The sequence below is a fragment of the Centruroides vittatus genome, unplaced genomic scaffold (genome assembly GCF_030686945.1).
Source record: "Centruroides vittatus isolate TY-2023 unplaced genomic scaffold, ASM3068694v2 contig_120, whole genome shotgun sequence".
Classification (NCBI taxonomy): Eukaryota; Metazoa; Arthropoda; class Arachnida; order Scorpiones; family Buthidae; genus Centruroides; species Centruroides vittatus.
In genome coordinates, this window is record NW_027120768.1 from 3,398,806 (window position 1) to 3,422,842 (window position 24,037).

Sequence of the window (24,037 nt, forward strand, 5' to 3'; positions counted from 1 at the left end):
GGTGTAGACAACATTCACAATTTCTGGTACAAAAAGTTTACATCACTGCACCAGGAACTAGCTAAACATCTAACACACATCATCATCAATCCACAAGACATGCCAAATTTTCTTACTCAGGGCATCACCTACATGAAACCCAAAAACAACAATACCACAGACCCCACAAATACAGGCCAATTACCTGTCTTCCAACACTCTACAAATTATTGACATCCTGTATTGCAAACAAAATATACAAACATATTGAAGAACACGACATTCTAACGGAACAACAAAAAGGTTGTTGTAGAAATCACAGGGGATGCAAAGAACAGTTACTCATAGATTCAGTCATTCTACAGCAAGCACACAAACAACACAGAAACATACACATGGCATATATAGACTACAGAAAAGCATTCGACAGTGTTCCACACAGTTGGCTGCTACATATTCTACACATGTACAAAATACATCCATCACTCATTGCATTCTTTCAAAACACTATGCAGCACTGGAGAACAACACTACATCTCAGGGTTAGTAACACTTCCATACAAACAAACCAAATTTTTATTAGGCGAGGAATTTTTCAAGGAGATTCCTTGAGTCCTCTCTGGTTCTGCCTAGCCCTGAACCCATTATCCAACATGTTAAACAACACGCAATATGGTTACAATATCAGACACGAAAAAACAACACAGTTTACACTGTCACATCTCATGTACATGGATGACATAAAACTTTATGCATCCACACAAAAACAACTTCATCAACTCCTACAAATCACACATTCATACACCAAGGACATAAAAATGGAATTTGGCCTAGATAAATGCAAAACACTTCACATAGAAAAAGGAATCCTGAAGAAAGAAGATTTTGCACTTGGAAATGGAGACGTTATTGAATCCATGGAAGAGGGTGAGTTCTACAAGTATTTAGGATTCCAACAGGCCAAACTAACAGAACATGCACAAATAAAGCAAAGATTAATTAAAGAATACCAAAGTAGGTTAAATGCTATTCTCAGAACAGAGTTAAATGCAAAACACACAGTTAAAGCAATAAACACATATGTCATCCCAGTACTCACATATTCTTTTGGAGTTATACATTGGACTCACACAGATCTTGAGCAACTCCAAAGGAAAACCAGAACAACACTTACTAAGCATAAACAACATCATCCTAAATTCGCCACAGAAAGATTAACGCTTCCACGTAAAGATGGCGGACATGGCCTGATTGACATAGTTAACCTTCACTACAAACAAATACAGTCACTGCGAGAGTTTTTCTACATTAAACAAGAAACATCACAATTACATAAAGCAGTAACTCTAGCAGACTCAAATAACACACCATTAAACTTACACTCACATCATATGGACACAACACAACATATAAAAAGCATAGACACCATTAAGCAATTGTGGGCTTGAAAGGCACTCCATGGCAGGCATCCTTACGACCTGGCCCAGGATTTTGTTGACAAAACTGCGTCAAACAGCTGGTTAGCTTGGGGATTCCTCTTTGGGGAGACGGAAGGATTCATGATTGCCATACAGGATCAGGTCATAAATACTAAAAACTACAGAAAACACGTACTCAAAGATGCAACACTCACAAATGACACATGCAGAAAATGTCGCATCATGCCAGAAACTATACAACACATCACCTCTGGTTGCAAGCTCTTGGCACAGACAGATTATTTACACAGACATAACCAAGTAGCAAATATAATACACCAAGAGCTTGCAAAGAAACACAAATTAGCAGACATCCACGAACCATACTACAAATACATTCCACAGACAGTATTGGAAAACAACACGCACAAAATGTACTACGACAGAGCCATAATCACAGATAAAACAATTTACCACAACAGACCAGACATCACACTCATTGACAAACACAATAAAATCACATACATTATAGACATATCCATTCCAAACACTCACAATATACAAAACGCATGCACTGAAAAAATTAGCAAGTACACAGAACTCGCCCAGGAAATAAGGCATCTGTGGAGGATGGATAGGGTGCTTATTGTACCTGTTGTTCTTGCCTCTACAGGTGTCATACCACACACACTACACAAAAGCCTGGGCACATTAGAATTGAATAGAAACACATACATCACACTACAGAAGGCCACTATATTGAATACATGTCATATTGTGAGAAAATTCCTGAATACAGACACACACACACACTGATACACTTCTTTAATTTCTGTTTTGGTTACTATGCCTTGACTTTGGTCCGGCATAGTACACAGCCACCAGTGTTAATTGAGTATATCTCACTTAACCCAACGTAATAATAATAATAATCAGCACAGAGCCCAAACAGTTAGGAGTTGAAATTTGGTACACAGGGTACGTCACAAGAATGCACACTAAGAAGGGATTTTTCGAAATTCCTCCCCTTGGGAGAGGGACAGGAATAAGGCTTAACACTTCCATCAACAATGGAAGTGTTACGTAACAATGGAATTGTTAAGAGAAAGCGACATGCAAGACGCAGATGCAGTTTTTTTTGTTTTTGCGGGAAATCGAACATATTTTTGGACCTATCTAAAAATTCTTTAATTAGTCTGGAAACAGGAGATTCCAATTCTTGCATTTTGTGAAAATGGGTAAGGTTGACTATGATGTAATAATCTTAATCGTCACTATCGTTAATTTTGACCAAGCAATGCCAGGTTCACTTGCTAGTATAAAATAATTATAAGTGTACAAAATTTTTCTGTTTGATATTATTGAAGGATAAGCTAGAAATTGGTTAAAATAACATGCTATCTGAGGTTTTTTTGTTGGAGTTGTATATATATTTTTTCAATGTTCATAAAAAAAAATAAAAAAAAAATGTCTGCCCAATTGTATGCTTGCTAAGTGTGCAAAAATTTTTAAGTTTCTGTTGCCCAGTTAATCGTCACCCACTTGCCTATTGCACAGTTGTTGTGTATCCCATTTTTAGCTTATAATGTGGCCTAGTAAAAATTGAAGTAAAATGAAATGTCTACAGAAGCACATTTCAAAGAATGATGCTTGATGTAAAGCTTTTAAAATTTTAGATTCCAGATACTCAAACAAGTTCCAAGCAGTAAGAAGAAAAAAACTACAAGACAGATGCAAAGATTGGTTACCAATCAAATTTAAAACTATTCAAACAGATATACATTAAATCAAATGTTAGAAATAAAGTTCATGGCAATAACTAGGGCCGTCTTAACGGCATTAAAGAGCCCTGAGCAAAGCAGTGCACTGAGCCTGCCTACACAACCGGTGGGTGAGTGAAAATTAGTGTTACATTCCGGTCTTTGCATAAATTAGCGTGGGGCCCTCAAGTAACTGCCTAGTGTTCCCATGCATTAAGATGGCACTGGCAATAACCCATTCTTTAAGATGGTCTTCAGATTTTTCTCCAATGCTTTGATCATTTATTGTAAACAGAAAATGAGCTTCCCCTTAATGTCATCATAAGTGCTTGGAATAGGAAAAATCACAAGGCATCAAATCTGAACTATTCAGTTAATGTAAGACACGCAAAATGTTTTTCTTGACTAAATATGTCACTTATAGCACTACACCTTGATAATTAAAGAAGGACTGGGCATTACTTTTCCACCTGTTGGAGTAACTTCTTTAGTGAGAAATGATGGTGATTTCTATATAAGTTACTTTGTTATTCTATTCTATACTTTCTATACAAATTCTTTATGTGGTTATCATGTTTATTTTATTATTCTAATTTATTTTATTTTATACATACGAATCAATCTTTCCTTAATAATGTCATCTTTATCTTTAATTAAAAACTAATATCCATTAAATATGGATAGTTCACATTTGTGAAAATAATTTTAAAAACTGAAGAGAAGTGGTTTTATAAATGTAACTTTCATGCTTATATGATAGCAGACTGAGTTAGTGAAGATTTGTTAATTCTAAGAAAATGTTTATCATTATCATTTGAAAAATGTTTCTGCGTGAGTTTGGGAAAGATATGTTACTGTTCTTTCTGAGAAAAGATCTGATTATCAATGGTATTAAAATAAAAGGATCTAGCATGTCTAAGACAGGAATAATTAAGATCATAAATAACATCTCCAACTAAAAATAATGAAGTCAAATTCATCATCACTGTTAAAAGTTTTATAATGCATTTTGCTATTACAATATCGATACAGTGTTGTATGACCCTATAGACCATATACTACGTAGAAAGTAAATTCAAGAATCAAATTACCAACTTAATTCTCTGAACATTGAGCAGAACTTGCAGTAAGAAAATCATACAAAAATATTTCAGCACAGATAAATAAGAACATATTTTGATTATGGATGGCATTTTTATCTATTTATATAACTATAATAATAATTAGGCAATTTATTGTTATTGAGAGGTTGAAAAATCTTATTCAAAGTTGTAATTTAAGTGAAAGGAAACTTCAGCAAGAGTTTCATTATACTAGCAGAATTTTATCATATTGATTAAGACTTGAAAGTACTAATGTAAAAATTGGTATTGATATAGTATGAACATGAAGTTCCATTATTTGCATGCAAAACTCGTGCTTTTTACAATATAAATGTTTCTATGATATCTGCATCACAACAAAAATTTGATGTCACAGTTGATTGATTATGAAAAATGAATGTAAAGATCAATTTATAGGCTATCCTTTAATGTACAATCTTTTTTTCACTATTATTTTTCTTATTACTATAAAGACTTTCCACCTACTTTTTAGTTTAATCAGCAAAAGTATAATTTTTAAATAAAGTGATGAGTACTATTAAAACACTTGGCGTTTATTCATCTTTATTCAGTTGGACCAACTGAATAAAGATGAATAAATGCCAAGTGTTTTAATAGTAACACAATCTTGTGTTTGAGAATCATAGTTTTAAAACATGGTTTCGGAAAATCAACAAGTTTTAAATAAAGCTTAGAATGTTCATGATGTAGAAATTATTTTTATGTAATAATTTAAAAACTTATAAAATGTATTTTAAATGATATATTTTTGAAATGAGGCTTGAAACAGTTTAAATATATCTTGAAATTTGAAGTAATGCTTACAATTTTCTCAAAGTAAAGCAATTTGTAATAATGTTGATGTAAATTAGAAAATATTGAATTGCAGCAATAATTTTATTATATTTCAATCTTGTAGTGTATGAATGACTTAATTTATTAATTACTATAAATAATTAATGTTTTATCTAATAATATAATTTAATTTTGTATTTTATGCATTTTTATTAATTCATTCATGTCTGTTTACAGTTTTCATTTAATATGTTTCAAGATCAAATGAGACCTTTTAATACTCAATTCAAGTGCTACTCAATATCAATGCTTCCTGGAAATGAGCGACATGATGTTGAAAGAGGCGGAAAAAGTCAGTTTATATTTAAAACTTTTAGTTGGAACAATTTCAATTTTATTTACAGATCAATTTATATTGATTTCTTAAATTAAATATTTATGTTCTTTTTAGTCATTATGCCACCTTCAGCTTTGGATCATCTCAGTAAGTAAAATATTTATAAACATTGAAACAAACATATTTGACCCTAAATGTTTTAAAACATTAAAAAAAACACACGGTCTTCCAAAATGGATGTTGCCATTATAAATTACTGTAATTATATTAATTATCTGAGAAGTATATGATTTACACCAATTGATAGAATAATTGTCCATTGTCATTCATGTCTTGTCAAATGTCTTGTCTACTATCTCTGGAAAGCACCATAAATAAAAATGACAACTCCACAATAGAGAAGATGTTTTGTACAGTTTGCAAAGTTAGAATTACCCATCATTGTGCAACAGGACTAATCTGCAAGAGCTGTAGAATTGTGGCAGCTGTGGGAGGAGTGACAATGGACATGCTGTAGTGAGTGTAGGAAGAATTTGAGTATTGGTTGGATTTGTTGTATTACACAAGGTGCACACATTGATAAATTGTAATTGATAGTTGGACAGTTTTCCAATGTTTTAATGTATATTTCAATGTTCTTGGATAATAATTAACATAATTACAGTAATTTAAAATGATAACATTCTTTTTGGAAGACACTATATGTAGTGGTATAAAGAAGTCAGCACAATTAAATCTGATTATTTTGAACTTGATTGATTAAATTCATTGGCTAATTCAAACTCATTATTAATTCCTTTGGAATTCATATTTAAGTTAGTTTTTTACAGTTAATTTGAATTTGTTTAGTTTAGATTTGGATAATTCAAAGCTAGTACAGTAGAGCATCGATAAGTGGAACGTCGGTAAGTGGAATGGCCGGAAAGTGGAACGATTTTCAGTCGGACTGTGTCGTGCTGAATCGAATGTTTTTGATACTAAATTTACTTCTAAAGTACAATTTTCATGTTTTTTATATTCTTTAATATATTTATTTTGTTTGTACAAAATGCAGAAATAATTTTTAACGATACGATAGCCTCGATGATTATTATAAAAATTTTCGTTAGGCTTAAAATCGACGAAAATTCAACACGAAGCGACACGCAACGGAGAAAAATTCAACAGGAAGCGATACGCAACGGAGAAAAATTTGAACATCGGACAGGTTAATGTATTTTTTCGTACAAAGTCGGAAACTGGAACAAATCATTAACTGGAAGGACCCCAGTCCCCAATTGGTTCCACTTATCGACGCTCTACTGTATATGTTAAAATTTCAAAAAACAAAACTGAAGAAGAGAAAGTAGCATTAGTCAACTCATTTAACAGAATGCATCTGATTTTGGAATTTTCAAAAGGCACATGTTCTGTAAGCTTTTAGAATGACATTGTGATAAGTTTCATAGCTGTCTACACTCAAATATTGCTGAAACTAAGTTGTTTAGCAGTTTTATGATGTCTAAGCATGAAATGTAGTTTAAAAATTAGTTTTATCTTTAGTTTAAAAATTAAAATGATTAAAGGAATGGAAAAACTTATTCAAATAATACCATACAAACAATTCTGGGTCAATTTAAAGTCTTTATTGTTTTTTTTAAGATTCCAACTAGATACAGAGAGCTAACAACATGAAGATACAAACAGTTCTTCATTAAAAAAAGAGACCATTGACATGATATTAAAAAACACAAATACACTATACTTTTGATGACAACCTTTACTTTGAGGATTCGAACGTCACAATATTGAAAATTTTCCAAAACATTACTCAAGTCACTATCTGTTGTATTTATACACACCTGCAGATCCTTGGTGGAAATTTGAGAATTCATTGCAATTTACATTTTTACATGAAGTCCCAAGGATTAATTAACTTATTCAAATAATAATGACCATATAAACAAGTCTGTATCCTCAAAGAAAAGGTTGATTTCAAATGTATAGTGTATCTGTGTGTTTAAATATTATGTAATCAGTTTCGTTTTTAACAAAGCACTGTTTATATCTTCATGTTGTTAGCCATCTGTTGGAATCTTTATCCTTTTTTAAGACTTTAAATTGACCTAGAATTGTTTGTATGGTCATTATTATTTGAATAAGTTAATTAATCCTTTCGACTTTATGTAAATATGGAATGGAAAAATATAAAGAGAAAATGTGATATCGTAAACTAATGCAGGATCTCCAACCATTTTCTATGAAGCACCATATGAATCGTAAAAGACAAGTCTGGAGGCCATCTACTAAAGATCTAGTCAAACATAAAGATTTTCTTTTTAATTTTCTGAATAATAATGGACATAAATGTGAAATTTGCAACTGCTTTTTTGAAAGAATGTCATCAAAATTGGGGATGTAATTTGTGGCACTCAATATTAAAATTTACTTTAGATATTCATTGGAAAATGATATACGATATTTTGATTTTATATATTCCATTTTTAAAAAGGTTTGTTTGCAAAGAAGTAGAAAATATTTTTGTCCAAACTTTGAACTTTTGGCTTTTCATTCCAATAGAAAAGAGATAACTAGTCTAAGGTGCTTAATCTCAAATTATATCAATAGTATGTAAGTATAGTAGTGTTGAGGCTGTTGCATAGTCAGAATCATTTAGCAAGATCATTCACTGAACAAGCATATACCATGTGACACCTGCAAAAATTACAATATGAAAAGATGTTACAATTTCTTTTAAGATATAATGATAGATTCCAATAATAATAATAAACTGTATGTGCATTTGAAGAATCTAAGAACCATTGTTTGACCTTTTGTTTTTCTGATTTTATTGTCATTTAATTAATTAAAAACAACTTATGTACTGATATTTTCTTTACCTTTTTAATTAATTTTTAATATTATTTTAAATGGTAGTATTCTAGTTTCAGACTACTTTTCTTATGCAGGCATGAAATTGTAATTTCCTTACCATAATCACAAATTATTGAGAAAATTCAATATAATAATTATTGTTTTCTAAGGTTACTGTAAACTGAGTGAACTATATTAACAAAGAAAATGGAATTTTGTTGAACATGAGAAGCTTGCAGAAAATGAATTTACTTTTCAAAAACAGATAATTTGAACTTTTTAGAATGCTTCTGATATTTGAATTAAAAAGATTCAATTATACTTTATGGATAAATGTTTTTAGAATTAGTGCATTTAATTTTCAGAAAAAAAATTTATTATTTTCAGGCTGCAATTTGAAAAAATTGTAGACCTATAAATTGCTACTGTTGTTTGTCTGTCTATCTTTCATTAATCTTGAGAATGGTGTTAGATAGATGAAATATGAGACCAGATGTGGAAACCTTAGGGGCAGGAGGCTCCAATTAACTATACGAACGTCCAATGTCAACCAGATGTCATGTTGTTTTAATTCAAAAATTTTCCTCTGAGAGGTGTTAGATGGATTACTGGCATAACTGTATTGTTAAAGGAAAAGTATGATGTACAGGAGCAAGCCACTACTAATTTTAGGCTGAGAGCATATATTTAAAATTAAAAATATGATTAAAAATTGCAGCCCGGCATTGTGACAATGTCCCGATAAATAATTGCTTGTTATTTCTTATTTTGTTGTAAATTTATTATTGAATTCAATTTATTTTAATTTATTATGGACATACCATTGAGTATGCATGTAGTTTAAAAAAATAAATTCAATGTATATTTAAATTGTAGCTAAAAAGCAACCACTTTCCTGGCTTGAACATTATTTCGGACACCTTCTAAATCAGTGTTTTTCAATTGCTGGTCTGCGAAAAAAATTTCTCTAGTCTACAGAAAAATATTTGACCTTACTCATGCTGGTGCAATTAATTGTGTGTGACATTTAAATTGTAATCTAGAATTACTTTATGTACTGTACTTTGTTTTGTACAATATCTGTAGATAAGCATATATAAGCTTAATAAATAAGCATAATTCATAGTTACATATAATTACTGGTCCTAGTAAAAGGTTGAAAAATACTGCTCTAAATGACCATTTCAAATCACTACCTTTTTAGATCAACTAATGAATACAGGAAGGATGCAAATTCAGTTTTAGCAAAATGTTTCTCAGTAAGAAGCAAGTGAATCAAATTGTTTTTATTATTGTGTAGAGAAATTTGTATGTCATCAGCTTTTATATCTATATTGTTTCCCTATACAAGGAAAATATACAAAAATAGCACATAATGTCAATATAGTTCATAAATAAGGCAGAAAACTGTTCTTTGACATTAATTAACTTTAATTGAAGCAATAAAATTTAAAAACATGGAAATCTCAAATTGTGCAAATATTTTCAATAGGTTAATATTATCATTGTCAGGTAATATTTGAAAAGTAGTTAATGTCACACAACAGACTTTCATCTTATTTATATTATTTCCCTATTCACAAATGCAATGAACAAAGGAAATGAATAATAAATAAATAAATTAGAATCTCAATCAGAATATAGAGAGACTTTTAAACTTAAATTAAAATTGTTGTTGTTAGTTATTGAGTTATTTTGGATTGGAAGATGGAATGCACTAGTTCTAAAAAAGTGTTTATTCGTAAATAAAATACTGACTTTTTTATATATTTTAAGCATTTTTTTCAGATATAATAAAATGGCTAATTAAATATTTAATGATTTAAGATTTGTAATTTTTCTAATATTAAAAACTTCCTTTAGCTCGTTTGAATATAGCATACCCGATGTTATTTAAATTAACAAACAAAAAAACTGATAGAGTAACACATTGTGGAGTTTTGGAATTTGTTGCCGACGAAGGAAAAGTATATCTACCATACTGGGTAAATATTCCAATACTGTGTGCAAATTAATATATTTAAAAATTTTGCTTATGTTTTAATTTATATGGAACTTAGAAATTAACTTAATACTGTTTAATAAATGACAATATACCATCTTCTTTAAACAAAAAAGAATAAATGGAGAAAGAACATATACAGTTGAACCATGTTTATATGTTCTCAAGTGAATTGAGAAAAATATTGTATAAGTGAGAAAAACATACAAGTTAAACTACTTTTGAATTGCTTTCAGAGTGAATATAGTTGTCCAAAAGTACAGCACCGCACAAATTAATACTGTACAACTGAATTTGTATGTGTAATTCTTAACAAAGAAGCTTCTATTTACTATATGTATATCAATGAACAACATATGAAAGGAAAGAAAAACAGTGTGAAATTAAGTCATGTACTTTTAAAAAATTGATCAAGTTTTTGTTTCAATGGATTGTCACATCTTGTTATAGCACGTGACTTCAGTTGTCTTGTCTCCTTTCCTTGAAAGGCCAATCGCTTGAAACAATGAAGTCATTCTAAAAATTAGCTCACACTGACAGCAAATAGTGCAAATGAATTAGAAACTGGAAAGTGATTTTTATTTTCTTGGCTAAAATTGGTTCACACTAAAAGCATAGAAAACAAAAATTTTGAATGTGTTGGACTGGAGGAGCAATTTGCTAAATGGAAAGTTTGTCAGAAATGGTGTTACATGTTGCCATATTTTTGTGGATTGTTTGGCATGTAGGTCTATTTGAGGAGACCATGAAATCAGATATTTCCATATGGTAAAAACTGGCATGCCAGTTTAAGTGATGTTATACATCCCTCTCTAGATGGTGCATGAAGAAAATGAATGAGTTTTATTCTAAAACTGTGAAACTGTCAGCCATTACATCAAAAACTATGATTATATATTTGATTTCTGTATTTTGTCATCTTTCTAATGATATAAAATACTCATGGAATGCCAAAAGTGTGTTTTTTTTTTTAATGTTTATTTTATTATTTTTGCATTTTTGGATGGAATTATACACATATCAGATTTCAGAAACTAGCTGTAAATTATCTCATCATACACCATTTAAGGTCAGGGTAGGTCAACTATTACTACTACTACTACTAATGTCAATAAGCTGCTAATAGGGGAAAAAAGTGAAATCTACTCCGCACGCGGCGCTAGTATCGACGAGGTTGTAAACAGACTAAGCGATACGTTGTCGGTTCTAAAGTACGATTTGTTAATTCTTTAAATGAAAATCCAATAATTATTTTAGGACTGGGTAATGGCTGATAGAGGTTTTAACATTCAGGAATAACTAATTACTAAAGATGTTGTGGTAAATATACCCACTTTTATGAGAGGAAAAGCACAGCTGAGCAGCAGTTTGTCATCTCGAGACAGAAAAATATCTAGTAAAAGAATACATATTGAACGTATTATAGGAATGGCTCGTACTGTACATATAAAATTTTGAGGCAACACATGCATCCGGCAGTAACCAAACTTGGCAGTGAAATTATATTTATATGTTTTATGTTATGCAATTTTAGACCATGCATTGTTGGCAGAGATTCTTAATTTGTTTCACTGTTAGTCTAGCTCTCTATTAATACCGTATATAATTTTTTTTTCCATTCTAGACCCTAGCCTAATTTAAGTTTTCCATCTATAGTATTTTTAAATTTTTGTCTGTTTATAAATTCTAAGATTAAGAATGTATACTATCATACACAGTAAGGTCTTCATTGTGGAACTTCAATTCAAAGTAATATAGTGGTTTTAAAATTTGTACTATAGTTGAATAAATACTTGTAAGCTAATAAAAGAATTTTAATCTTTAAAACAAAATCTCTTTTTATTATTTAAAAAAATTCACACTATACACCATCTAGAAAAATTTTACATAAACTCAAATTGTAAAATAACAATTAGCTCAATTATTCTATAAACTTAATGTTTATAAAACATTTTTTTTAAAAAAAGAACTGGCTTAATATGCTCATGGAAAAACATAATTAGTGTTTCAATCATGTCTGCAATGAATTTATTATCTCTTGGAATGATACAAACTTTGAAGTCACTTTTTGTGTAAATAAACAGATGAGCAACTTGTCTATTTGTCACTGCTAATTGTCCTTGGATTTGATGAAAATAATCATGATTCCGTTTTAAAGTAATTTTGTCATCAGTACATTCCAAATATGGTATCTTTAGCACATTCACAGGAAGTTTAAAACTGGAGTAAGGACATTTAACTTCTAATATTTTATCATCATCCACTAGCCCATCTGGACTTGCAGCTAAGAATGGGTATTTTGAATGAAGAAACATGCCACATTCTTTCACAGGAGTATTTACAAAAGAATATGTTTCAATTGCTTCTTTTTCATACCTTAAGCCGTGAGAAATTGCCTTACTTTTTATTGGCCTACTTGACAGTAATGAGCCACACAATTTTACTCTGTCTGTTGATTTTAATTTACAAACTTTTCCAAAGTTTGAAGATGTCAAATGCAACAAATGTTCCTTCTTCCAAACTGCACTTTTTCATTGTAATCTGGTCTCTTTTTCCAAATGTTTTATGTACTCCCTACTTGCTTCAGTTACATGTAAAGCACTTAAAAACATTTCAGACATTGTGCTTTTGCAATAATCATGATCTGATTCTAAAGCCCTCATGTTTGCTGGTTGCCTTAATTGCAATATCGGTATTGCACAACCACTTTGCATGTTCATTGCCAAATTAATAACAAAGTTTGTATAATCAGGGATTGTACTGCCAGATGGTCTGGGGTCAAATTTTATGTCTTCCAATAATTTTCTTTTCATTCCTCTCTTCTTAAATAAATGAAATGGAAGCTCACTAGCCTTAACTGGGGAACCTTTATGTTGGCAGGTAGGCTGATGGAATGTTTGCAGAACCTGTGTGCATGTTTTGTGACACTTATATGTGCCTGTTCTTCCATATTCTTCTATTGCCAATAGTGTTACATATACATGTTTGCAATATGCTTTAGGCCCTTTACCTGCTGTACATTCACATATTACATTTTCTATAACCCCATCATCTGTAATTACTAAATCTGTGTAAATCTGTTCCCCTTGGTTAATTCAGATTTTACATTACCTTTAAAATATGAAAATTTTTTTTCTTTTGTTCCTCTTATTGTTAATAAGAATTCATTAAAATACATCTGCACAGCAGACAGTGGCATTCTTTGATCTGACATCTCCATGTAGGCATCAATTGTATCTATAGTCAAAACTGGTATTTGTAAACTTGGAGAGAGATCCTTATATTCAGATGAATCAGGAAGTTTGAGTTCAGGAGAGCTATCACAGGATATAGAAAAATTATGAGTTTCCTGATTCCTCTCATGCCAGTAACCTGAAAATTATTGTAAACAAGTTTAATAACTAGTTAAGATATGATCACCAATATTTTATTTAGTTTTTTCTGTCTCATTGTCAGGAAAGGCAAAAATTATTATTATATATTATATTCTTACCTTAATATATTACATATAATATAAAAATAAACAGTATAAGGTAACTAAACAGTATTGACAAGCACCTAAATATGGCATATATATAGTGTATGCCAGATTTAGTAAAAGAAAATGGGCAAAAATTCACTTGTACAAAAAGTTTATTGGTGAAGAAATTAGTCTTATTGCATTAAATTATTGAAACAAGATGACTTGTGACCAATAAAAAAGACATTTTGATTATATTTATTTTAAATACTCCAAATATTGTTTTCTCTTGGTAAAAGATTAAGATATATATCTCTTATATTGTCTTAGAACTTCATAGAAAGTAGTTTTGTTTGTATTGATTGTTGTTCTAAATTACAGTGATAACCTATTGGTACAGTTAACATTTCAGATACTGGTATAAATTGGTTATAATATATCAGGCTCAGTACATGACCATATTCCAAAGGAAAAAAAATTTATTTTAATTAAAGTTTTGACCTTATGTATTGGTTAGACAAATGTGAAAGGAATCAATGAGAACTTTACTGATCTTTAAATGTTTTTATCGACGAAAAATGTGCATTTTGTGAAATCTTATTCTTAAAACTTTCATCTACTGGTAAGTTACCTTATCATGTAATAGTTATAATGACTTGAAATTATAAATGTAATAATTAACGATAAAAATATAGATGTAGATTATTTTAACTTACCTTTCTATTAAATCGGTTTTTCTACCAGCTAACTTGGCATTGTACTTTTTTAATTCTTCCTTTAATTGTACCGTTGTTAACCTTCCTAAAAAATATTTTTGTTCTTCCATTATTATAAAGTAAGCTATCCTTCGAACGGAACAGCTTGTTTACAACCGTATCGATATGCGCGACACCTATGTCACGTGATCACTTTTTTCCCCTATTGTTTTACTGCTTTGTGAACTAAAACTCTTCCTGATTTTATGTCAGTCAAGATACAATGTTATTGTTATTATTTTATTGTACTCGGAAGAATGTTTTCTTTAACATTTACTTAACAGTTAGTTTCAATAGATCTGAGTAATTTCATTTTTCAATTGCAGTTTAGCTGGCATGCCAATAACCCGAGGGTTTCCAACATACTGATCTCCCCTGATTATATGCAGTATACCATCAATCCATGAAAATATGATATATATTATTCACTCCGCTTTTTGTATTTGCTGTCAGTGTGACTAAGCTGAAGTAAATACATAATTTGCTTTTTTACTATTTTTAATAATCACTTAAAATTTTTCCATTTCAAAATGAATAATGCATAAGTGAGAATAAAATGCTGTAGGGTACCAAAAAATGTGTTGTATTAGTGTTAAATTGTATAAATGAGAAATACATAATGATGGAAGGAGTTTCAGCAGGAGACAATGATTGTCACATGCTGTACTATGATTAGGGATTGCAATTGCTCGATCCCTCATCCAGCAATCCAGCTGGATCCAGCGCATTCTTTGGCCTGCTGGATCCAGCACCTGGTGCTGGATCCAGTGCTGCGAATCCACAAATACTCAGTTAACTTTCTAAATAATGGAGCAAAAGTCTACGTTGTCGGCGTTGCTGCTTTGCTACGTGCGCTATCGCTCGGCGGAGAGAGTGACAATTGCCGTTCAGTGTGGCACATGCTACACCCCTCTCTATATTGCACCGCCCGTCCTTTTACCTCTGCTGATCTAATTGCCAGTTGATTTTCCACGCTTGCTAAATAAAGTGTCTTCGCACTAAATAAAATAACTAACTCCTCTTCTAGTCCTAGTGCATAATTCTAATTTACGGTCGGTTGTGACGTCAATGAATCACATGACGGAACGATTTATGATTATTTGATGACCCCGGAATCAACTAGCGTAGAGGCAGAGAGGGCCTTCTCCACAGCGGGATATATATGCAATTCATTAAGAAGTAGGTTGGGAGACAACACCATCAATACCATTTGTTTTTTGAGATCCTACTTCCAGAAAAGTCATAAAAATAACAGAAGTGATTGATCTAATTTTATTTAATCCTTTAAAATACTTTATTCAAGACAAGACTAATATTTTATAACTTCTATCTAATTCTATTAAGTAAGAGTTTTTATCTTTTATTCTATAAATGGTTAGTGGGCTAGGCTAGGCTAGACAATTTTACTATGAAAATTAGTGAAAAACTGAGATTACCTAGTTATTAATTTAATTAACTATTTAACTGAGTATCAGTATTTTAGATATATGATGATATGAATGTATATGATTCATGATTGTGATAATAATAACTAACTACTAGACTACTACTAATTACTTACTCACTACTTTACTAACACTAATAATTAAATTACTTATAAATAACTTCAGACTGATATGTAGAGCCTATATAAGAAAACTGGTTATAGCCACTTAGCCACTGATTATCTGTCCTTACATTATTATATATTTATATAAATTAATTAGTAGTATTACCTTTGCTATTATTTAACTTAAAGATTACATTATAATTAAAATCTAACTCAACATTTAAATCTCAAGAGTCAATTATCTCTATCTCAAGTGTTAAACCGAACCAAAGATAAGTTTACTACCTAAATGTGTTAGACGTTTTACTGATTTATAGTGACCAGTCTAAATAATAAAAGTTTCTTAAGTATTTAAAAAAAATGTTTTATTTCTTTAAAAAAAAAACCGTAAATTGCTGGATAGATAGATAACACTTTATTGCACCCAAAATACATCTGCGCTGGATTCAGCTGGAATGATGTTGGTCCAGCAAAAATCCAGCTGGATTGAAAACACTGCTGGATTGCAATCCCTAACCATGATGTGACAATCCATTGAAAAAAACAAGAAACAAAATAACATAATTAATTTTTTAAAAGTACATGACTTGATGATGGCATTCAGCTCACTGTGATCTCAGGCATTTTCTATGCTTCCTTCAAAAGTTTGGCTGTCATGAACCATTGCTGATAGCATTTATGGCCTGAGCTGGCTGCTGGTCTTTTTAAGCCAAAACTGGGTAGCATGTGACCTGATGTGTATGTAAGCTTAATTACAGTAGAGCGTCGATAAGTGGAACGTCGGTAAGTGGAATGGCCGGAAAGTGGAACGATTTTCAGTCGGACTGTGTTGTGCTGAATCGAATGTTTTTGATACTAAATTTACTTTTAAAGTATAATTTTCATGTTTTTTATATTCTTCAATATATTTATTTTGTTTGTACAAAATGCAGAAATAATTTTTAACGATACGATAGCCTCGATGATTATTATAAAAATTTTCGTTAGGCTTAAAATCGACGAAAATTCAACATGAAGCGACACGCAACGGAGAAAAATTCAACAGGAAGCGATACGCAACGGAGAAAAATTTGAACATCGGACAGGTTAATGTATTTTTTCGTACAAAGTCGGAAACTGGAACAAATCATTAACTGGAAGGACCCCAGTCCCCAATTGGTTCCACTTATCGACGCTCTACTGTATTTGCATATTTCTGTCACCTCTACTTGCATTTGGCTGCAACTTGCATTTGGCTACTCAGATTCCTTTGTGGTGGTGTGACTTCTTTTTTCATGGCAAGTGGAGGTTGTCGGTTCAAGTCTTGCTCTAGGCTAGTTCTTTTCTTCTGGATGAGCCTAATTAAAATTATTAATTTAGATAAGAGATAGCACCTAATGTTTACCTCTAGTACCAAATTACTTAGTACTAAGCAATATATATAAATGAGGATGTTTATTTGTTTGTTCGCTATATACTCCTAGGCCGTTCGACCAATTGCTGTGAAACTCGGTAATTATGTTCTAATACTTCTAACTTAGATAATATTGTACATCCCACCCAAAATATTGTTTACATTTCTATAAATCAATTAATTTTTATTTACAGTTGATTTTCAGAGTTACACATAGTGCCATCTATTGCCAAAAGGGTTAACAAAATAATTAACTGAATATAATTCTTACAGAAAAATCGATATAATTTTAAAAAATATATATTATATTCATTGAATTACTGCAACAATGATATAGTGCGAAATAGATGCACTATCACACCATTACTGTGACATGTAGCACATAGCAGTTGCCTGTGTGGTGTAGTACTGTTTTTCCCCCTTACATCATACTTTTCCTGTTAGCAATAGAGTCATGCCAGTTATGTATCTAACTCTGTTTGGGGGAAGTTTTTGAATTGAAATAACATGACTTGCGGTACAAATTGGAAGTTCATATATAGTTAATCTGGTCCTCTTTCTCTTAAGATTTCTATGTCTGGCCTTCACTTTCATCTATCTAACTCCATTCTTGAGATTAAGGAAAGTTAGAGACAGATGGATGACTGGGAATTTATAGTGCTACAGTTTTTTCAAATTGTAACCTGATAAGTATACTTTAGTAACAGAGTGGATAAAACCATTGAACACTGTTAGTTGGTTGTGGGTTCACGCATGGCTAACGGACTGGCTAAGTAGAGTTTTCTGGGTTTTCTTTGAGTTAGTAACACTTCAATTGGGGCCAGCGTTACATAAAAGTCTTTCCAGGTTGCATCCTTCTTGGCAGTAAATATGGTATATTGTGCTACTAAAGATATGGAATGCTATGTTGTTATATTAAAATCCATTAAATTTTGAATTAAATACAAATAACTGAATATTAATTAAGAAAAATGTTAATCATTTAGATATATTTTAAATAATAATTTATTTTAAACTAGGAATGATTTTAAAATGCATTCAAAATGAAATATCTGAATCCAAAACTAATTTAAATTTGATTTCAGAGCATTTTAAGTACCCAAATGATTTGGATATTGTATTAATACTGATATAAGATAAATTATTTGCAATATTATAACAATATATAGCACAGGCAATATATAAATAATGATAATTATTTAAAGTAAATACAATCATTAAAGTTAAGTGAAATATACTATCAAATAAAATTCCATCTCTATCCGTTAATATTTATAATAATAATGGCCCAGGATTTTGTTGACAAAACTGCGTCAAACAGCTGGTTAGCTTGGGGATTCCTCTTTGGGGAGACGGAAGGATTCATGATCGCCATACAGGATCAGGTCATAAATACTAAAACCTACAGAAAACACATACTCAAAGATGCAACACTCACAAATGACACATGCAGAAAATGTCACATCATGCCAGAAATTATACAACACATCACCTTTGGTTGCAAGCTCTTGGCACAGACAGATTATTTACACAGACATAATCAAGTAGCAAATATAATACTCCAAGAGCACGCAAAGAAACAGAAATTAGTAGACATCCACGAACCATACTACAAATACATTCAACAGACAGTATTGGAAAACAACACGCACAAAATGTACTACGACAGAGCCATAATCACAGATAAAACAATTTACCACAACAGACCAGACATCACACTCATTGACAAGCACAATAAAATCACATACATTATAGACATATCCATTCCAAACACTCACAATATACAAAACGCATGCACTGAAAAAATTAGCAAGTACACAGAACTCGTCCAGGAAATAAGGCATCTGTGGAGGATGGATAGGGTGCTTATTGTACCTGTTGTTCTCTCCTCTACAGGTGTCATACCACACTCACTACACAAAAGCCTGGGCACATTAGAATTGAATAGAAACACATACATCACACTACAGAAGGCCACTATATTGAATAAATGTCATAATGTGAGAAAATTCCTGAATACAGACACACACACTGATACACTTCTTTAATTTCTGTTTTGGTTACTATGTCTTGACTTTGGTCCGGCATAGTACACAGCCACCGGTGTTAACAGAGTATATCTCACTTAACCCAACATAATAATAATAGTTTTTCTTATTCATTTATGTCTTAAATTTTCATAAAAATAATTTTCTTAAATGATATTTCTATATGTTTTAATAGATGATGAGAAATTTATTGTTAGAAGAAGGAGGCATTCTTCAGATCGAAAGTGCTGCTTTGCCTGTTGCTAATTTTTCAAAATTTCAACCTCAGTCAGAAGATTTCTTAGATATTACAAATCCAAAAGCTGTGTATCCTTTTCAAATAGCATTTTAATTAATAATTAGTTAAAATAATACAGGTTGTCCCAAAAGTAACTTAGAATTTAAATTATAAAAAGAACATTTTATTTATTTGTTAATTGGCAAAGTTGTTACATCATTTTAAAGGGTAAACATTGCAATTAAATATAGAATAGAATATCTGACAAATGCCCCTCACGACTCTTCTGACACAAATATTTTTTGACAAAATTTTCAATTACATTTTCACACAGTTATGGCTCATTTTCATTGATAACTTTACAAATTTCTGCTTTTAATTTAGGAATTGTTCTTATTTTAGTGTCATAAACTTTGGACTTTACAAATCCCCAGATAAAAAAGTCACACAGTGTTAGAGTGAATGATCTTGGTTACCAATTCTAATCACTATTGTGCAAGATGAATCACCCATGAAATTCCTGCTGCAACATCTCAGTTGTTTTCTGTGTTGTACAACAGATGGCATCATCCTGCTGGAACCACATGTCATTCAAATCCATGATGTCCAAATGAGACCACAAAAACTCTGATGTGGGTAATGTACACCATTGACAGTAACTGCATTTTTAGCCTCATTTTCAAAAAAGTTTGGCCCAATCACTGCAATAGTGCAAAATCCACACCAAACTGTCACTCATTGTCACATTTGTCACTTCATCAAAATTCACTGCATGGTACTTCTTGAAATGTCCAATTCCAGTGACAAACGGCAAATTGGCATTTCAGGACACTCAGCTGCACTAATGTTCACAGTGGCAATGTTTTTAACTGACCAGTTGGTATGAGGATGGCCAGTTCTTTTGCTGTCCATAATCGAGCCTGTTTATTCAAATTTTCAAACCAGTCTTTGCACAGTCAACTCATTTGGCATGTTTCTCCAACCAAAAATACCATGTAATTTGCATATAGTTGCAGCAAAACTTCCTCATACCTGTAATAAGTTTTGATAATCATTATGTGCTCCTCCATTGTGTGTCACTCAATATTCACTAACTGCAAATACTTTTAGATTTATATTAATAATGTTTTGTAATTTATCAGAAAAAATTAATTCTCATGAAATTTTTGGTTTAATTTTAATTTTTAGCTTTAAAACTAGATGAATAATGTTTCAAAACTTTTTTTATCAAATATTACTAAATTTGTTGCTACTGCAAAATATATTTTGTAATATATTATTTAAAATTATTATTATTTCAAGTTGTTTTTTTAACAATTAAGTCTGGAAAATGCATTAAGAAACTTTGCATGTTTAACAACTGGAGATATTATTGCTATTGAATATAACAGCAAGGTATAATATTTATTTATTTTCATTTTTATAAATTAAATTTAAAATTACTTAATATCTAATTAATGATGATACATTTCAGATTTATGAACTGTGTGTTTTAGAAACCCAACCAGGTGAAGCAGTTACAATTATTGAATGTGATATGAAAGTAAGAATTAATCAATATATAATTTGTGATTTAAGCATAATTTTACATAAAATTGTTTTTTTTTTATTTAGGTAGAATTTGCAACTGCTGTTGGTTATAAAGAACCAGAACATAAAAATAATATGAATGAAGATATTCAGGTATTTATAATTATAATGTGGTACTGTACATTCAAAAATACACAGAATAAGTTTTTATTGACTCTGTATACATTTAGACACTATTACCACTGGATAAAGCGTGTTGCTACAAGAGGTAAACTGTGTTCTTTTTTTTTTTTTTTTAAATGTCCTGGAACCCCTCATTCAAAACCATCTGAAGTGCACTTTTTGCAGTGGCAATCACCTTATCTGTGTTGATGACTCTTTGGCCATTCATAAACATATCTGAATGGCCAAAAATTTGTTGTATTTTTGTGCGGAGAAAGAGGTGGAAATCATGAGGCTCCAGCAGTAACGTGAAATATTAATATTGGAGGCATAACACTTCTGAAAATGTTTGTTCTATCTTCAGATTTTGAAGTCTTTCAAACATAGAACAATGTTTGTGATGAACATATGATGATGTCTGTAGTAAATGTTTTTAATTTCTAAAAATAGAATGTCATATGTTGGACTGTTTAAAATTTAGCACTTGTGTTATGATTGGTTGGTTAGTACTAATGACATGTCTGTTCTTGCAGTGTGATTTTTTTGTATTTCGTTTAAGGCCCTCCATGCCTGGGTCATTATAGTATTGTCTTTATAGTTGATGGCCATTTATTCTCTTGCTGCCTTGTAAATTTTGAGTTTTTCCCAGGTGCCATGTTTGTGTTTTGTTACTTGAGTTGTGTAAAAGTTTGTCTTGATCCAATGTGTATGCATGTCTTCCTCCAAGGCTAGAGCGGATAAAGCAATGGTGTTTCATGTTTTTTTATTGATGCTATGTGCTCTTGGAGGCATTGATGCTAAGATCTTATACAGGGGCCATTACAAGACTTTTGTTCCACAGTTTACTATAAACTAAAAATTAAAATTACAATTATAAAATACATTTTTACATGACCTTTATTTAAAAAAAATTAAATATACTTACAATTTAAAAAATGTCCAAACATTCATAACTTTAGCATTACTCAGCACTAATTTAGTGATTCAAATAATTTAAAGAATCACACCTTATAGTTTTACAATAATAACTACTATTGTAAATTATATAAAAATCATTACAATAATACTTTCATTTTTTAAATTGTAACTATATTTCAATTTTAAACTATATTACTAAACATCAGATACATACAAATACTTTTTTCACCCAAGCTGGTTGGTAACTCTGGACATTTACCAGTATTTCTTGGTAAAAGCTTGAAATATGGACATTTTATCAGGGATTTTGGATTTTTACCACTCCATATCATTAGATATAACCAGACTTTGGACTTTTAACATAAGTATAATGCTATGCATTATGCTTAGGTTAAAAGTCCAAAGTCTATGCAGTGCTATGGATTATGCTTATGTTACACACAAGCATAATCCATAGTGCTGCAGATGTCATCGCACTGTCTGCGCAGACATTTGTTGTTTTGAAAATGACCCAAGTTCCTGACTTAGGGTATATGATGTAGCTGTACAACTGTACAATCCTGCAAGGCATATGGAAAAGATGTCTGTCCTCTCAGGCATGTGTGTCCACAAGCTGCTGGGATTCCACATGGCATTCTGTATGGCCCTTTTGGACCCATCAGTTCCATATTATCATGACAGTCATGTGATCATAACCAACATGAGCAGTAATAGGGTGGAACAATAAACTGCAGTCCCCATAGGCCATGCTTCTACCACAATCAAACTCTGACACATACTGGTAGGCATTCCTCCTTTTTACACTAGGCATAACAAAACTTTTACATAAACAACCAACATGCAAATACGATTTTGAGAAACCAGCTTTACAATCTTCCCTTTTATACAGACTGTAGATAGCATTACTCCTATCTACTTTGCAAGCATGCGTTGAAATGATATTCATTTGCATATCCCAGCATGTTGTACCTTTCATGCAAGTTTCGCATTTGTTGCATGCCGCATTCATGGTGTAGCAAATTAATGACCAGCAGTGTATTGTGGAGTTTTGAGTATGCAAAAACAAGCAACACTAAGAACAAAAACATTTAATAATACACTAAAATTAGGTATACAGCCAGCAAGAAGGTGTTGGTGATATGTACATAATATACAACTGATGGGGTTCAGTCCAAATTCTCACTTTCATAGAAATAAAGTCTTAGAAATGTCAAACCCGGTACAACATTGTCCTCTGCGTATCTACTCAGCCCTGGTCTCTCTTTTCTCTTTCAGTGAAAATGGATTGGATTGGATTGTTCACAAAGTTCACTTCTATTCCCACTCAGTCCTTCTGTTTCTCTAACCAGTTCTTTTGTTCACCTCACACATAAGAAAAAAAAAATCCCATGCTCTTTTACATCCCCTATATATGTCACCCATAACAACTCCTTGTGTTAAATCCAAATACACAAATTAGAAAAATGAAAATATAGACAAATATTATAACACCACATGAATATTTACACTGATATAACATTCTTTTGTTCTTAAAATATTATTAAACATCACATTTAATCATTCACAAAATAAATACATGGTGGGTACTGCCACAGTATTTAAATATCATTATCTGAAGTCTAAAACTTTGGCATGCATAACCATGTTAAAAGCTAAGTATACAACTCCTAGACAAAAAATTCAAATATTTATCTAACTGAAAGTTTAGTGTACACTTTCTCATGAACAACACAGAGTACAAAACTTTTTTTTGACCCT

At 31.2% G+C, this 24,037-nt stretch overlaps 1 protein-coding gene across 1 annotated transcript in view; it reads left to right on the top strand.

Moving 5' to 3' along the window:
- Ufd1 (ubiquitin fusion-degradation 1-like) overlaps window positions 1-24,037 on the top strand; it is a 35,745-nt gene that overhangs the window by 5,668 nt on the left and 6,040 nt on the right. The window contains exons 2-8 of the mRNA XM_067282139.1: window positions 5,293-5,407; window positions 5,507-5,539; window positions 10,109-10,230; window positions 19,628-19,758; window positions 20,992-21,064; window positions 21,144-21,212; window positions 21,284-21,352. Coding sequence (XP_067138240.1) covers window positions 5,293-5,407; window positions 5,507-5,539; window positions 10,109-10,230; window positions 19,628-19,758; window positions 20,992-21,064; window positions 21,144-21,212; window positions 21,284-21,352 — 612 coding nt within the window. The remainder of the gene's footprint in view (window positions 1-5,292; window positions 5,408-5,506; window positions 5,540-10,108; window positions 10,231-19,627; window positions 19,759-20,991; window positions 21,065-21,143; window positions 21,213-21,283; window positions 21,353-24,037) is intronic.